At 50.7% G+C, this 18,322-nt stretch overlaps 1 protein-coding gene across 1 annotated transcript in view; it reads right to left on the reverse strand.

The window, feature by feature from the left end:
- The window catches only part of LOC137150572 (zinc finger protein 585A-like), a 240,549-nt gene that overhangs the window by 44,027 nt on the left and 178,200 nt on the right, over nucleotides 1-18,322 (reverse strand). The window contains exon 9 of the mRNA XM_067544525.1: nucleotides 7,010-8,179. Within this exon, the coding sequence (XP_067400626.1) occupies nucleotides 7,010-8,179 (1,170 nt within the window). The remainder of the gene's footprint in view (nucleotides 1-7,009; nucleotides 8,180-18,322) is intronic.

Consider the following 18,322-nt stretch of genomic DNA (forward strand, 5'->3'; position numbering starts at 1 on the left):
GCTGTTGCTGTTCACAGGCCGATGTGTTCCGTGGGGGTTGAACATTTTCCTAATGCAACTGTCCCAGGCCCCCAGCTGGTGTAAACTGCTGCAGCTCTGTTGATGTTGTCATAGAGCGAACGTCCCCTTTAAGGGGAAATGAAGCTAGTCACCCTGAATTGCACCCCAGCCTGAGGGAAGAGGACTAGAGGAGTCAGGTGTTAGCATGGTGAACACTGGGGCCTCATCAAAAACTTGAGAGGACACAGTTTGGGGGAATCTCAGGGTTAAAATGTGGGTAAGCGTTAAATGAAAAAGAAATCCTAGAAGAGATTATAATCTGTAGTTATGGGGCAGTAAATTATACCTGGAAAATCGTTTCTCCAGATGTGGATTTAGAATGATGTAATAAAGGGAAAGAAAGAGTTGTCCTATGTAACAGATAAAGTCTATGTATGGTCAGTGGAGTCACGGTTGCTGAATATGCACGGATGGCTCTAAAGATGAGAAGACAGGAAGCGTGGGAGCTGCCTTTTTCATCTCTGAGATTGGAGTAAAACATGTAAAAAATATCTAATGTTGTAGCCATTATGGCAGCTGAACTGACAGGACTAATGTTAGCATTCAGCAGGATTCAACTGCATTTCAGTCTCTGGCTCCCAATCAGCAAGTGGGTCCAGTAAAGAGCTACGTTATTTAAACATTTTTCCCTTTACCAGAAATGTTCTCCTGATCCTCAAAGGGTCAGCCACATTGCCAGATTAATATGATTTGGATCTGACCCAAATACCACGCTGCCAGCCAGTCCTGCAGTAACTAAAACGAAAGATTTATAATGAAAGGAAAGAAACAATCCAGAAGAGAAATGTCAAGTGATTAAAGCAATTGGATCCATACAAGTGACATTAAATTCCATCTGTGTCAGATTCTCAGCAGAATTGTGGAGTTTGCAGGCTCGTACAGTTCCTCTGGCATACATCCAGTACCTGGGTGGGTCTCAGTCCTTTGTTTCACAGCTTCCGTTGTAGATGAGTTGATCCAGAGCTTGGAAGCAGGAATTAAGACAAGATAGGGAGGGGAAGGATGGTGCAGCTGACTTTTATGTCCCTTCGCCATGCAGCTTACCCCAAACACAGCCACGCAGCACATGGCATGGAAAAGCCTCTGAGTCCCCTGTCCATACACATGTTCTTATATGTTCCGGTGACTCATAAGGTGCAGCGGCTGGGTTCTTTCACTGGATTCGTTATGCATTTGAGTTCCCTTGAAGGGCCATTAAGCCGGCTTAGTGCTGCTGTCATCCTGCCTGGGGTGTCACCCAGAGACACAGCACAAGTTGAAATACAAATATTTAGAAGGTATAATACCAAATTGGTACATCCATATAAATGTGCTTCTCAATCTTAGCGAACCATGACTTTTCCATCAGTGCCTGGTCTGGCATATCCTACACGATATTTATTGCAGATCTGTACTATTGGCATTAGTAATATTATGATGGGTCATTCATAATCCTCACAGCATTACAGCCACTGTGTTTGATGCCTATTGAGTAGGGGATTTCCCCCTTTTCCTTATTTGTATTTCCTCGCCTTACTAACGTTGGATTGTTCTCCTAGGGGTTAGGATAGCCATGCTTTCAACTTAGCCTTTGGCTAACTTGCTGAAGCGAATGTCTGACAGGACACAGGCCGGCAGATCCTTGCATTACTGCTGAACAGAACGGAAAGCCGTGAATATAATAATGGCCAGCTGGGCCTATGGGCTACACGGGGAGAAGAGATGCCGCAGACCCCTGGGTTGTTATGATGGACAGTCTGCTCTCAGCTTCCCCTACTGCCCATCCAGAACCCTCTCACCCTGTCTGCTTCACACACCCGCTGGCCCTGCTTAGCGTCCATTGGTCCGGGAGCCTCCCTGTGGGCAGAGCCTTGCCTGCTGGGAGAGGCTGACGCTGCTGCTCCCTCTGGCTTTTGCTGCACAAGACGATGCGTTGCGTTGCTGTGGCACGGTCTGTCTGAGAAGAAGGGAAAACAGGGCATGGCATGGGACTGTCCTGAGCCCTCCACCCTCCCCCCATGTGGGGCTGGCCTGAGCTGCTCACCTGAATCCCCCTGTCCTGCCCCCTGCACGGGGCTGGCCTGAGCCGCTCACCCAAGTACTGCCTGCCCCCCATGCGGGGCTGGGACTGGGGTTTATGTTGGCGTAGCTGCTCACCAAGCCCTGCCTCCCCACCCCCCCCCCCGAGCCCTGCCTCCCCTGGCGTCACTGCTCACCCCCTCCGCACCCCACTTTTTTGACAAAAGGGGGCATTTGTCCTGTTGGCTTTTGCCAATTGATCCAGTTGGCAAGAGCAAACGGGGACACGCTCGTTTTACCAACAAAGTCGGGACGGCCGGGACAGGGCTCAGAAAATGGGACTGTCCCAGCACAAACGGGACGTGTGGCCCATCCCATCCCCAGTTTACACTGGAGGAAACTGCAGCACGGAGAGGGGAACAGCCTTCTGGGTTAAGGGCAGAGACAGGAGCAGCTCCCAGAAGTCCTGAGTCTCAGTCCCTAACCACTAGACTTTATGCCCTGCTGTGTGGCTAATGTGACACACTCAGCCGCCATGCCCCCATTTAACGGTCCAAGGAGGGAGTTCGGGCAGGTCTCCCCCCCCCAGTTTACATGGGTGCAGCGCATCTGGTGAAGACACTCTAAGCTGACGGGATAGAGTTCTGCTGCCATAGCACTGTCTGCATTCAGGGCTGGGGGAGGTTAAGGCCGGTATAACTACACCGCTCTGGTTGTGGATGTCTCTCACCCCTGAGCAATGCAGTTAAACTGAAGTAAGTATGTTGTGTAGACCAAGCCTTAGTCAATCACAGAAGGGGAAGCCGAATTACTGTATCTTCATGTTGCCCTTTAAACGTAACCAGTTAACCCTTTCCTAACAGGGTTGTTGCGATGTAATGAACCTCTGCTTCATGGGTCTTCAACCACCCCCTACCGCTTGAGTTAAAGGAGTAACTTCAATAGCAGTAGTAGGCCATTATCCTTATAGGGGCCCGCCATTGGAGGGGGACATGACACGCGCTTTGCCAGTGGATTGCATAGGCGTCTCTATGTGGCTGAAATTTGTGTTTTCCAGCTTGGCTCTCTTTCTGTGGGAAATGTTTTGGATTTCTTTACAGATGTGGTTCAAGGATGAATTAATCTAGAAGCACAGTGATGGCACAGTCTGTTTAGACATTTAATACAAGGACAGCCCCAGTAAGAGTTGGAACTACAAACCAGACACTTTATCTGCTAGGCCACACAATCCCGGGTACAACTGACACACATTTACGGGCCTGAAATTCACTCAAGGGAAGGTGCCCTGAATGCAACAGAAATATATGGAGAATTTACACCTTAAAAAAGCAAAACCAAATAGAAGGGCTACAAAGTAATTTCCCTGGGTCACCGCTGAGACCTATGTCCATGCACAAGTCCCTGCAAAGAAACCAGCTCTCGCTGTGTGCTTTTGCTTCTGCAACACAACGAGCTATTACACCTCTGCAATAAATAGGAAGGGCCAGGTCCTGGCCCAGCAGCTGGGTTCAGCTCTGAGCCAGGGGTCATAGAAGACCTAGGAATCGCCCACGTGCCGCTCTAGCCCTAGGGGTGGATTTTACCCAGCACAAGTAACGCGGCAGTGCACTGAGGGATGCAAGGGTCCAAAGGGAAGAAACGCTCCCCTCAGGACCTTTCTTCCCCAGGCTACGCCCCCTTAGCGACCGTGTCTGCAGCGCAGCAGAATTAGTCTACAATACAAACAGAAGGCCTGAACCTGCAGCCCATTCTCCCGTGCGTGCGCCAGAATCAAGATGGGTGCAAGCAGTGGGTCTACACTGGCCCTTCAGAGACCTGGGGTCTAGTCCCAGCTCAGCCAAGTTGCTGCACCGCTTTGTCGCCTTGGCTAGACCGCCCGCTCTGTGGGGCGGCAAATCTCTCTTGTTGTGTGTTTGTGCAGCACTTAGCACGAGGGGATGCCAGGGGCTACTAGCATGACAATGACATGAATGGAAAAAGTCATCCCACTGAATTCAAGGGGCCGGCTTGTGACCTTGCTCACACGAGCGCCGGTCAGGAGAGCGGCCGGCGGGCTCAGAAGGCGGTGCACCGGCTTCAGTGGGACGCCTGGCGTGAGCAAAGGTTCTGGCGTCAGGAATGGTAGCGAGAGCCTCAAACATAAAAAATAAGGCTTGATCCTTAAGAGGATCAGCACCGAAAAGTGAGCCTCCACCCACGCCAGCCTATCGGAAACAGCCTAGGGAATAACTATGACATCGCAGATGCCAGGGTGGGGATAAATGTTGGCTGTGTAATGGTAACCACTGTATGGAATAGAGCCCCTTCCAGTTTCAAAGTGTCTTATGGGTAATAACAAAACAGTGCATAGGAACAGTCTTCAAAGGCCTTTCTTGGCCAGTCAGATTCTCAGCTGTTGAAAAATCAGCATAACTCTGTTAAAGCTAATCTGCTGTACACCCGCTAAGAATCCAGAACAAAGGCCCCTCTGTTGACTTACGTCACACCACGACCTGCATGCATGTAACATTTAACATACAGTTACAGTACTGTATAAATAATACCATCAAACAATAATAGTTCATAATGAAGCAAACCGTCTGTAGTGTTCTGTATGAGTTGTTACTTCACTAAAAAACAATTTCAATGCTTTCATTCAATACAAAGCAAGACTCTGATCCTGTAAATATTTACGCTCAGGAGCATAGCTGCTGGCACCGCTCTGGCTACGACGTGTTTGTGAGATAAAGTTCTAGTTTCAGTTGATGATGACAATTAGGTAGTGAAAATATAACAGCTGATTTGATGCCAAGAGAACAAAATAGCCTCACGTGCCAGGATTTGAATTCACCACCTTTGCAAACTCCGAGGGTCCGCTCCCATTCTGGTGCGAGTGGTCACAACTCCCTGCGATTTCAATGGGAGTTGTCTGCTTATGTCCAGGAAGAATTTGATCCAGAGACCTCATCCACTCCGCTACACAGGCTTTTCTTGTCCTGTATCCAAACCGACACGGTGAAGTTAGCAGCAAGGCGGCTGTGGCAGTGTTCCCTGAATGCATGATTTGATTCGATTTATCCATACGTACTGCTGTCTCGCTCCTTGCCAGTGGCTGAGTGACTCAGGGTATTAAGGATGCTTCATTTTACATGCAGGAGGTAAAGCTCTGAATCTTTCGGCCTTTAATCTGTCTTCATATACCGCTAGCTGACGATGTGTGGAAATGGTGTCACGGCACCCTGGTTGCACAGGGAAATGCTAGTTTAAACAGGTGTCGTGCAGCATCCTTTTGAGGTAGTGAGATGTGCGTATCAAGCTGATGTGCTGGGGAAATCGCTGTCACACGGGCTTTTCACCGAGAACTTCGTTCTTCTGCTGTCACAAGATGAAATCTGGGCTCTGTCACTCTCAGTGTCCCCGCTGAGTGCGGGAAGCAGGGTGGGAGTGGAGCAGACGGACAGTCCCAGCGGTCTCTGGACTCTTGCCCATTCAGGGCTTTGAAAATGAGGACAAGGACCTGGAAATGGAGCCGTCGTTTGACTGATGCCAGTCAGTTTTGCTTAGGAGGTGCAGCTCCTTGGTCGGCCCAGCTAGAGGAGGTCGCAGTTGTGCAGTCTCAGTGTGACACATTCATGGGTCTCTGGGGCTGGGTCCGCATCAGGAAGGAATGAGCACAGTTGTTTGGCTGGTGGGAAGCAGCAGCAGGCTTTTCTCATCACCGCAGCCAGATGAAACTCACGAGTAACCGAGCAAATTCTGCTTTCAGTGGCAGGGGGAAACACACTCTGCCAGTGAAGGGCAAGGCCCCCCGTTCAAATAGTTCATCAAAACACTTCCCCCGTCCGCTTGCATCACCTCTGCATCTTGTCTGGATGGAGCTTTAGCTGGCTGCTTCTTACCCAGGTCCCTGTTCAGGAAGCCACAGCATTCATGTCAGATGAGAAGGTGACGTAAGGGTGGGAACCATCCACAGCTCAGATGAATTGGAACACTGGGCCCCGGTCCTGCAACTTTCCAATCGTGGACCTGTCCTTGGAGTCAATGAGAACTTACAGAACCATACCCAAAATATAATCCAAACCCCTTGGCGATACGGCTTAGAGAGTCCAAACAAAGCCAGCTCCCTGCTCCACACTACAGCCTCGGGGCATGCAGCCAGGCACGGACGCGACGTGGCAAGAAGCAAAACAGAAAGCAGCCCAATAAAATTTACCTACCTTTGAACTACGTTGTGCTTTAAAAAGGGCGCCTATTAAAACGGAGACGGCTTTTTTATGGGGCACATCACGGAAGCAATTAGTTCAGGGCATAAAGAAAAAGGAACCAGTGCTCATTTAAATGGGGCAGACGTGGGGAATGCTGCTAGGAATAGCAGACGGAGAGGCCGTTTTAGAAGTTTCAGGCCGGTGAGTTGTATCTTCTCCTTATCTGTCTAGATAAACTTAACTTCCTCCTTGGGATAAAGAAAACACCGGTTTAAATGTGGTTGGTACCGTGCATTTAAAAAGCAGTTCTGCAAAGAGTCTCTTAGTTACTGAGTTATAGTGTAGGGACCAGCCTGGGGAGAACACTATGGAAACACATGGTTTAATAACCTTAGCCATGTCATAACATACATATGTCCACATAACCAGTCTTCCTTTGCTGACTGGTGTTTCCAGACCTGCCGACTCCCAGTGAGCCGCACACAGTCTCTGTGGTAACTGGAAGGCAGTTTTGAAATATTCCCCCTTCCTGACGAGGGCAATTCAAGGAGACATTTAAAAATCTTTCTGGGACGTGTTTAGAAATCTCAACCTGTCCCCACTTGAGAGCCCCAATTCCTCCCTCGTTTGCTCTCTGGTAGGTGAGTCGATATTTACTGATACCCAGAGCCATGTACCGCCCTCGTCCTTGTTCTGCAAGTCAGCTGGAGAGCCAGGCAGAGCTGGGCGGGAGGGGACCGCCTTAGGCACATCCGATCAGTCGCGGCCCCGCGTGGATCCTCTGGTGAGCGATCAGGCTTGTCTTCTGGCTGAAGCTCTTCCCGCAGGCGGCGCACTGGAAGGGCCGCTCCCCGGTGTGGATCCGCTCGTGCGACACAAGCTCGCACTTCTGGCTGAAGCTCTTCCCGCAGGCGGCGCACTGGAAGGGCCGCTCGCCGGTGTGGATCCGCTGGTGTTTCACCAGGTTGGCGCGCTGGCTGAAGCTCTTCCCGCACTGGGCGCAGGGGAAGGGGCTCTCCCCGGTGTGGATGCGCCCGTGTTTCACGAGGTTCGACTTCTGGCTGAAGATCTTCCCGCACTGGGCACAGGTATAGGGGCTCTCTCCGGTGTGGGTGATCTGGTGAGCCACCAGCTCATACCTTTGGGAGAAGCTCCTCTCGCACTGGCCACACCGGTAGGGCCGCTCCCCTGTGTGCACGCGCTGGTGCTTCACCAGGTTGGACTTGCGGACGAAGCTCTTGCTGCAGTCGGCGCACGGGTAGGGCCGCTCCCCCGTGTGCAGGCGCTGGTGGGAGATGAGCTCATAGGGGCGGGAGAACCGCTTGCCACACTGGGCGCATTGGTGGGGCCGCTCGCCCGTGTGGGTGCTCTGGTGCGAGGCCACGCCCGACTTGTGCCGGAACCGCTTCCCGCACTGGGTGCATTGGTGCGGCCGCTCGCCCGTGTGGGTCTTCCGGTGCGAGAGCAGGCCCGACCTGTGGCCGAAGCTCTTCCCACACTCCTCGCACTGGTGCGGCCGCTCCCCCGTGTGGGTCCTCTGGTGCGACATCAGGCCGGACTTGTGCACGAAGCTCTTCCCGCACTGGGCACACTGGAAGGGCTTCTCGCCCGTGTGGATCTTCTGGTGCTTGGCCAGGTTGGATTTGCGGATGAAGTTTTTCCCACACTCGTTGCACTGGTAGGGGCGCTCCCCCGTGTGGATCCGCTGGTGGAGAGTCAGGTTGATGTGCTGGGTGAAGCCCTTCCCGCACTCTCCGCAGCGGTAGGGCCGCTCGCCGGTGTGGATCCGCTGGTGGATGGTCAGGTTGACGTGCTGGCTGAAGCCCTTCCCGCACTCAGCACATTTATACGGCCGCTCCCCGGTGTGAATCCTGCGGTGCTGAACCAGCTCCGACCGCCAGGTGAAGCTTTTCCAGCACTCATTGCATTTGTGTGGCCTCGCCCTTTTCTTGGGGGCTTGGGTCCCACTGGGCAGCATGCCATGGCTGTTCCCTCTTCCACCTTCAACCAGCTGCCCCAGCCAGTCGCCGGCACAGCTGCTGTGCTCTGGGACGCGGATGTCCAGACTGCTGTAGTTCTTTTCCTTCTCCGAGCCGTTTGCGAAGCCGTTTCCAGAGGGTAGCTCGTGGGCTTCCAACTTCTCCGAACATCCCTCCTCGTTTTTCTTCTTCTTACGTCTCTGCTTGGGCCAGGCCCCTGCTGGATTGAGAAAAGAGCCCAAGCATTATTTACTGATTTGATGGTGGCAAAAATTCATAGATTTTAAAGCCAGACGGGACCATTACGACCTTCCAGTCTGACCTCCTGCGTAACACAAGCCAGAGAATTTCAGCCCGTGATTTCAACATCCAGACCAAAACGTCTGGTCCAGCTTAAGCAGTGTTTCTCAACCTGGGGTTTTAGAGGGGTCGCAAGTGCAGAGCTGGTGTTGGGGGTGGCAAGAAAAGCAATTGCCTGGAGCCACAGGGGTGCCATGAAACTAAGTTACATGCCTCAGCCCCGTGGGGGTGGGACTCAGGCTTCAGGGGTACAGTAGTTTGGAAAGGTTAAGAACCACTGAGCTAAAGCATACTTTTTAGCATGATGTCCAGTCTTGATTTAAAGATTTCAAGTGATGGTGAAGTGATCACATCCCTAGGGCAGTTATTCCAGTAGTTAATTACCCTGCCTCTTAAAAAATGTGTGTCTTATTTCTAATCTGAATTTCATTTGCTTCACCTTCCTGCTACTGCATGTCATTCGGCCTTTGTCTGTTAGGTTAAAGAGCCATCTGCTGTCAAAAATCTCCTCTCCGTGTAGGTATTCGTAGACTGTGATCTAGTCATCTTTTAACTCTCTCTTGGATAAACTGAAGGAAAATCCCAGACTCACATGTATTCCTCGTGTAACTCTGCAGGCTTCACTGAACATCAGGAATGAGCCTGGCCCCTAATGTTTGGAGAGCCGTGGGTAGTAACATCAGAAGGCGGATTTTTCAGGAGCAAAATTAAAGTGATTCCAAAGAGGTGAAATTTACCCTGTGCAGGGGGCCATCCCTGACAGACGCTTCTCCAACCTGATCTTAAAAACCTCCCATGACAGGGATTCTACAGCCCCCCGGCGTGACCCGTTCCAGTGCTTAGCCATCCTCAGAAAGATTTTCCTGGTGTCCAGTCTAAGGGTATGTCTACTCTAGAAATGTAAGTCCACCTGCATTAGGTCGACTTACAGTCACCGTGGTGATTACTGAGGTTGGTGCATGTCTACGCGACCCTCCTTGGGTCAGAGGTGCTCGTCCCCCCAGGAGCGCTTCCACCGACCTACGAGTGGCAGTGTGGGGAGCTGAGAGCTCCGCTGGCACTTCCCTGCTGGGAGTCTGGCTGCCCCCAGGCTCCCAGAGGGCTGCCCCCCCACCCCGCTCGCTGTTCCTGCGGGGAACGGAGGAAGCTGCCAAGGCTTCTCCCCTCCCCATTCCCTGCTGGGAACCAGGGAAAGCCATCTGGGGATTCTCATCCCTGGGGAGCAGGGTCCAGCTGCCCCGGCTTCTCAGCCCCCCTGGCCTGTGAAATTGACAAAGCTGCCCCGCTCCCCATGGGGAGCAGGCAATGGGGGGACCCCCAGGCTCCTCGCCCCAGCTCCCAGATGGGAGCAGGGTCTGAAGCCACCCAGACTTCTCGCACTAGGGTCCAGCTGCCCAGCTCTCCAGGGAAGTGGGGGGCAGCTGGGCTCTAGCTGCCCGGCTTTCTTGGCAATTTCATGGCTTCTGCCCTGAAACTGGCAAAACAGCCAACAGCCCAGCAGTGTCTACACGGACACTGGGTGGCCCTAACTGCACCACCATACGCCTTAGGCATCTGGTGGCAGTGGAGTGATTAAGCTGGTGTAGGAGGGCGCTCACATCGGCGGGAGGAAGGCTGTTGTGTGCACACTGACATAGTTAAGTCGACATAAGCTGCCTTACATCGACCTAACTGCCTAGTGTGAGACCTGCCCTAAATCTGGCTTGCTGCAAACGCAGCCTGTTACTGCTTGTCCCGCCCGCCCGCCCTCCTGTCTTCTCTGGTCTAGACATGTCCAGTTCTTTCAGCCTTTCCTGGCAGCTCAGGGTTTCAAAACCTTTTATCACTTTGTCACTCGCCTGGACTCAGTCTAGTTTTTCCACATCTTTCTTAAATGGTGGTGCCCAAAACTGGACACAGAACTCCGGTTGGGGCTTCCCCAGTGCTGAGCAGAGGGGGACAAGTGCCTCCTGTGTCGTACAAACAATACCGCTGCTAATACGTTCTAGAACCACATTCGCATTTTTGGGCAATGTCATACATAGTCAGTGTGTGTGCAGGGCAGCTGTAGCCACCCTGGTCCCAGCTGGGGGAGGTAATTTCTTTTATTGCACCAGCTTCTTGTCTTCTTCCACAACAGAAGTTGGCCCAATAAAATAGATTGCCTCCCCCGCCTTTTCTCTCTCATATTCAATTCAGTTTGATCCAGTACAACCTCCAGCCCCTTTTCAGTAATACTACTGCCTAGCCAGTTATTGCCATGTTGTAGTTCTCCACTCGATTTTTTTCTTCCTAAGTGTTGTACTTTGCGCTTGTCTTTACTGAATTTCCTCTTGTTGATTCCAGCCCATTCTCCAGTTTGTCAAGCTTGTTTTGGTTTCTAATTCTGTCCTCCAAAGTGCTTGCAACCCCTCCCAGCTTGGTGTCATCTATACATTTCACACTCTCCACTCCATCGTCCAGTCATTAATGAAAATATTGACTAGGACCAGCTCCGGGACTGACATCTGCAGGACCCCACTAGATACGCCCTCCCAGTTTGATAGGGAACCACTGATAAACACTCTTTGAGTACTGTCTTTTAAGCAGTTGTGCACCCACTTTATAGTCATTTCATCTAGACCACATTTCCCTAGTTTGCTAATGAAGCTGTCACATGGGATGTCTCAAAAGCCTCACTAAAATCAAGCTACATCATATCTGTTGCTTCCCCATTATCCAGTAGGCAGATTTCCCGATCAAAGAAGAAAATTAGATTGGTTGGGCATGATTTGTTCTTACCTAATCCATGTTGGCTACTATTTATCACCTTGACATCCTCTAGATGCCCACAAATTGATTGTGTAATAATTTATTCTGGTATCTTTCCAGGTATTGAAATTAGTCTGACTGGTCTCTAATTCCCCCGGGCCTCCGTTTTCCCCATTTTAAATATAGGCTGTATGCCTGCCCTTCTCCAGTCCTCTGGAACCTCACCCATCCTCCGTGAGTTCTCAAACGTAATCACAATGGTTCAGAGACTGCTTCAGCTAGTTCCTTACATACCTTAGTGCGAATTTCATCAAGCTCTTGAATACATCTAACTTATCTAAATATTCTTTCCCTCGTCTGGCTTGTGTTCCTGTCCCCTGTTGTTGATATTAATCGTGTTAAACCTTTTTGGTGAAGACTAAAGCAAAACCTTCCCTGTTAAGCAATGGACCTACAGGTTCCTTTGGCGTTCTCTTTCTTCTCATGCATGTATAGAATAGCTTCTTCTTGCTTTTGATGTCCCTTGCTAGTTGTAACTCATTTGGTGCCTTAGTCTTTCTGATTTTGTCCCCACATGCTTGTGCTGTCCTTTTATAGTCAGCCTTAGCAATTTGCCCATGTTTCCTCTGTTAGTACGATTCCTTATTGATTTTCAGGTCATTAAAGATCACCTGAAACAGCCATATTGGTCTCTCACTATTCTTGTTCCTCTCTCTCCTCTGCATCGAGGTTGTTTGCTGTTTTGCTTTAATATTGTCTCTCAGAAACTGCCAACTCTCCCAGATTCCTTTTTCCATTAGATTTTCTTCCCATGAGACCTATCCAGCAATTCTCTTAGCGTGTCTGCTTTTTTGAAGTCCATTGTCCTCACTCTGCTGCTCTCACCTCTTCCTTCCCTTAGAATCACGAACTCTGTCATTTCGTGCTCACTTGCACCCAAACTGCCTCCCACCTTCAGATTCTCAACCAGCTCCTGCCTAATGGTCAGAATCGCCTCTACAATGGCAGCCCCCTAGTTACTGCCAAGTTCCTCCACTTTCAGAAACAAAAAGTTGCCCCCAAGACACTCCAAGCTGTTTGGACAGCCTGTGCCCTGCCCTATCACCTTTCCAGCAGATCTCTGGGTAGTTAAGGTCTGGCATTACCACCAGGACTTGTGCTTTGGATACTTCTGCTATTTGTTCTAAAAAGGCTTCCTCCACCGCATCCGCCTGATTTGCTGGTCTATAGCAGTCCCCTGCCATGCGCGGGACGTGTCTCACGCCTCAGCCATGTGCTGGCCCTCTGCACTGAGGCCAGTTTCTCTCCCTCGATTCAGGGAAACTGAGAAATGACCTGCTTCTGCTTGTGACTTATTCCACTGATAACAGAGGCGCACTGAGGGCTGCTGGGAATGCTCTCGTCTGCTTCCCAGGTCCGGCTTTGCTTGGTATTTTACTGGTGAGCTCTGCTTTGCTGCAGAGCAGTGCCAAGACTGTTGCTTTCTGTCTTACCAAGCAGGGCACAGGAAGCCTGTGTTGGGGTTGCGAAGGTGCTGGAGGCTCGCGCGTCCCTGACAGCAGCGTTAGAAAGGCTTGCGTTTCCCAGATGCAGGGGGTTTGAGGGACAAGACCTGGGGTGCAGTGCCAGTCCAGGATTGTTGTCTGTAACTGACCGTCAGGAGCAAACTGTCTGTCCCCAGCACTGTCGTATCAAGGCCGGTATAAATCAGCAGAGCTCTACTGACTTCAATGGAACTACGTACATTTGCACCAGCTGATGATCTGGGCCATAGCAGAAATTATCCCAGGACTGTGAGCTTTCCGGGGCATGGACTAGCTTTTTAAAGCAAGTGTGTACAGCACCTGGCACTATGGGGCCCTGATCCTGGACTGGTTGCCCCTCGGAATTACTGCAAAACAAATAATAACAGCCTAAAGACAACCTAGGGGTTCTGCACCCAGTGAAACAATGAAGGCTGATCCTTACCCAGAGAAGTCAGGTTTGCATAATTCTCCCTCATCACCTCCTGGTACAGCTCCTTCTGCCAGTCTGCCAGCATCTCCCACTCCTCCTGGGAGAAATAGATGGCGACATCGTCAAACGTCACTGGTACCTGCAATCACAAACGTGAAACCCTCAGCACCTGCTGCTCCAGTCACCGCTCGTCCCTGGCAGTGGTGGAGTTCCAGCCCAGCCTTCTGACTTCTCCGAGCATCTCCCTCTGTCCTCCTAGCGTTGAAAAGGCTTCCCCTTGTAGTGCCATTCGTGCATTCCGTTCATGTGCCGTTTACCTCTTTTATCGGATTGTGAAACACACGGTAACAGCCCAGCCGAAGATCAAGCCCAGCCGAATCCTCCTGGGGACCTCCCTGCAGGTCCACACGTGGTTGTTATTCATTCCCTTTAATTTCAGTTTAGAACCTCGCCCCCCACACTCCCAGTGTCCAAGTCAAACCTCAGTAATGGTGTCCAAACCAGTTCCAATTAGCTGTAAAATTAGGATTTCGTGAGACCCTGCATGTACGGCTCCCTTAGAGTCTAATTCCATGGCTGCTGCTGATTTCCCGACAGCCACTATGTTTGTGATTTCGTCAGAATAAAAGCAATAACATTTGTATGGCATGAATGGCCCTTTATTAGTCCTCGTTGCTTCCTGCTTATGGTCCCACCAGCCTCCAGTGGCTTACAAGGCTTTTTCCTCTTAATAGTCCTTCCATTGATGAAAGGCAACATAATCTAGTGGCTAGAGCACTAGACTGACAGGAAGGAGATTTGGGTTTATTTGCACAGTGCGTGGCCTTGGGCAAAACACCTCTTGTCTGTTTCCCCTCCCACCCATTGTTTAGCTGGACTGTAACCTCTGGTGAGGGGACCATCTCTTACCACATGGCTGTACAGTGCCTAGCACAATGTGGCCCTGAGCTGGACGGCAGCCTCTAGCCCACCGTAAATATCTACCTTTATATAGGTGGATATTGCTAGAGACTGCAGTGTGACAAACCAGACTGCATTGCTAGGATTGCTCCTTTCCAACGCACCTTGATATGCCACCTTTTTCCACTCAGCCCTGCAGGCTCTTTAGCAAATTCCCTTTAAGCATGACAATGCCTGTCATCTGGATCAGCTGCTTTGTGTGTAGTCTGCTTCCTTGCAAGTATCCCTCCTGCTGTCCATCCACGGCTACGGAGACTGGCTCGTCCTTACAGCCCAGGCAACCACGCCTCCTCTTTGGTAGTTTTCTGACTGATGGCCAGATTTAAGCAGCACGTCAGTAGGTGCCATTTAGAGCCTTCTTTGATTTCACTCCTGGCCTTACCTTTTCCTAAAGCATTTCTGTTACCCCAAATCCCCCCACTTTTCAAAGTCCTCCTTATTCCTGTTAGCTCCTGTGATGGAGTATTCTGCCCAGATGGGTGCAGGCCATTCCAACACGCAGGGTGGGTTGGAGGTCCCCTCTCTGCTTGGCACGAGAGATCCTGGGAGACAAGTAGACACGGGCAACATATTTTGACAAATAGTGCATTTGTTGGAAAAGGCAGCGTTCAGGGCACTGAAATGATTCATGAATTTGGGTCGAATTCAATGAACAGTTTGAACAAAAGAAAAAAAAAGGACAACCCAAAACAAAACTAAAAACATTTCAGAAACAGTGAAAGATTTTGAAGCGTTTGGAGAATTTGTTCTGAAATGATTTTTTCCAAACGAAATGTCATTTCCAAATCGACATTCAAAATGGTTAGTTGGACCCAGAGGACATTTCTGAGTTTTTTGTTTTGCTGAGAAAAAAACGAAAAAGAATTCCGTTTCGGTTGGAGACTAACTCAATCTTTTTCCAGCTGTTTCGGCTTGGTCATTGACCCAAAAAACCAGTTATTAACTCAGCGCTGGAGACAACCCCGGGACAGCTGCCGCAAAGTCATTCTGACTTTCTCCTGCCCTTATCTTTTGCTTTCACAAACTGATTATTCTTATTCAGTGGCCTCCCTTTTTCTGTTTCCAGCCTTTTCTGTACACAGGGACCAAGTGGATTGTAATTCTCCTAGTGCATTGCACATGTACTCAACACCCTCTCCGCAGCGTCTGGCAAACTTAGATAATATTTTTTCTTGTATTGAGTCTGCACCAATCTTTTGCCCTGGTGCAGTGTGCATACCCAATGCAAAACTCATACCATGTCCTAATGCAATATGCTTATAAAGTGTGTTGCATCTCCCTCTAGTGGTTGGTTTGGATAGAGGATTACATCCTACTACTGCTACCAACTACTAGAGCTGTCCCTTCTGCTCAAATGGGCGCACCCCCCCCCCCCCACTTTGGTTCTGAAGCACCTAGGTTCAAATCCTGCTGGTAGCTTTCGAACTGTTCCATTATTTGTCCTTTAAGAAGTTTTTCACTGTGACAAACATATGCATAAGCAACCCACGCTCCCCACCAATTAAATAAGTCAAGCTCTTCTTTTCTTCTATAGGCTAGGAAGGAAAGAAGAGATTGTTACCATTAGTTCTCTGGTTAAAAAAACTTGGGAGATGGCTCAGATGTCGTGGTCACAGAAGCCATATATGTATCTAGATAGACAGCCGGTCTGTGGATGCATCAACCGTACCGTGCTTCAGGCATTGCGCTGCACACATCCCCTCGTACACCTGGTGCTGAAGGTATTGATACCAGGCTGTGAGTAAGTACTGCACATTTCCTCCCCCCTATACACACACACACGGGAAGTTTATTCTAAAATATCCTACCTGAACCAAAGCCCCTCCAGGCATTTTCCTGGCTGCTGCTCTGAGAAGGGACCAGAGGCAGTTGGAAATGCTTTGCTAGAAAATGGCAAAGCGGCCGGGACTCCTGAGCCCACTGACAGCTGCTCACACAGGCTGCAGCCTGGTATTTTTCTCCCCTCCTCTGCTCAGCTCAGTGGCTGGCGTCTCTCCCAAGGGCAGCCGCAGACAGACAGGCTCAGTCCAGGTCCTGATGTGCATTGGCTGAAACTGGAGCTGGGGGAGGGGGAGAGGCTGATGCGGAGACAAAGGCTGGCGAGAAGGGAGGGGACGGATTCGGGAGCTCAGTTACAGCCAGCGACGGTGGGAGCATGGAAACAGCAATTTCTTGTGATGGAGCCATTAGCGAGGGAAAGATGCCGGGCGCAGGTCTGGACACAAAGCGGTGCGGTGAGGAGAGCTCCAGGCAGGCAGCCCTTCCAGCTGGGCCATCGCCACAGAACCCCTGTCACTGCAATTCTCCAGGCTCCAGGTAACCCCCCCAGAGCTCCGGGCAGCCCCAGCGCTCACACGAGAATACTGCTAAACACGAGTCCCAGGGAGCCGAGTTTTCCGTGATAAAACTCCCCCAAATTCTCCGATAAAACCACATACAAATCCATGTTTCTCCACGATTAAAATGAAATGCTGACCTTCGGTTTCCCTAGCCACACCATAGCTCCGTATCAGCTGAACACAGTGTTCGATTGCCATCCAGTAGAACCTCGTTTATCCGAGCCTCCGTTATCCAGCTCTCCGTATTAACCGAACCACCAGCGGTCCAGGGCTGACAGCCCAAACCCCTCCCCATCTTAAAATGAAGGATGGAAAGCTCTTCGCTAATTCTCTTGAGCATCCCAATTTTTGCTTCTCCGTCTGGTCCCGGACTCAATTCGTTTGGCTAAATGTGCTTCCACTGCAAATTTAAAGCGCACTCAAAAGCCACCCGTAAAAGGGGGAGGTGGTGCACCTGGAATAAGCGACTCTGGTACTGTCTGTAAAATGCAGTTAGTCGTTGGTTTATGTTTTTATTTCTTCACTGAAGATTCCCTGTAAAAATGCAGCTTCCGCGTTTTCCCCGTGGGAAATGGAGTTCCAGGATCCCTGATGATCACACAGTCTACCCTCTTCTGGGGTAGCACCGATCTTTGGCCCACGGTGCCAGGACAGGGATGAAGCTGGGCTCCTGGGTGGGATGCCCCTGCCAACAGATTTCTGGATCCCACACTACTATGAGGCAAAATCTAAAGCATTCCCAGTCCCTGCCACCTCTCCATTAAGCCAGGACATGGCCTCTCCTGGCGGAACCGAGATAGCATCAGCCCCAAAGCCATGTACATGCATTTTGTTCCAAAGCCACGGGAACATCACACTTCCCCAGGGGCAGCAAAAACCAGCCCCGGGCTCAGAAATGTGCGTGTCGGAAGCTGGAGCTCAGGCACATGTCACTGGGGAGGGTCCATCAGACAGAGGTGCAGCCTGAGCACGGGTCTGGAGCGAAGCCAGCTCCTGATCTTGGCTCTGTGACACAATCGCCTTGGGCAAATCCCTTAACCTCGGTGTGCCTCACCTCCTCCACCTGAGAAATGGAGCTAATTCTGCCCTGCCCGGCTCACAGGGGTGCCAGGAGGATTAGTGAAGTTCTATATAAAGCTGTGCAGGGGGCCTCGTGGAAAGCACAGAGTCACCGTAACGGCTCTTACATGCCCCCATCTCAGCAGAGAATATAGCCAAGAAAACAGGCTGTGGCTCAGGCATCCCTATGTTAGAGTGATCCCCAGTTACTGGAATGGCCTGGAGGCCCCCTTAGCTGATATCAAACAGAGCAGCTGTCAGACGGCTCAGAGGGCCCCTGGAGCAACCCTCCACAGCACGGCTCAGGATCTGGGTCCGTAATCTGTATTTATAGGCACATTTGTGCCATGCATCTCTGAAGTATCTGAGCAGTTCCTGTTGGCAAAACACTTTGAGAATAAAGTGCTAAACATTATATCAGTGGCATCAGCCTGTATGGACCATGCAACATCCGTTTGGACAGACTGTGAAATGAACACTGATGAAGCTGTGTTTCTCTCCCCAGGAAATGCCAAGGCAGGTTTCATTCATCACAAGCTGGGAACCACAGCATGATTTTGAAGCCCTAACACTCGTGTTTGTGACCAGAGAGGAAGGCTGGCCCAGTGGTTAGTGCTCTGCCCTTCAGTAAGTTACTTGGGGGTCTGCCCCAAAGCCTTTTACAGTTAATCAGAAGATTCCCAATGACTTCAGTGGGCTTTGAATAAGGCCCTGTGGGCTTGTCTACATGGGGGTGGGGGGTGTTAAACCAGTTTGA

This window comes from Emydura macquarii, unplaced genomic scaffold (genome assembly GCF_026122565.2).
Source record: "Emydura macquarii macquarii isolate MOO-44397 ecotype Brisbane River unplaced genomic scaffold, CSIRO-AGI_Emac_v2 contig_973, whole genome shotgun sequence".
NCBI classification, from domain to species: domain Eukaryota; kingdom Metazoa; phylum Chordata; order Testudines; family Chelidae; genus Emydura; species Emydura macquarii.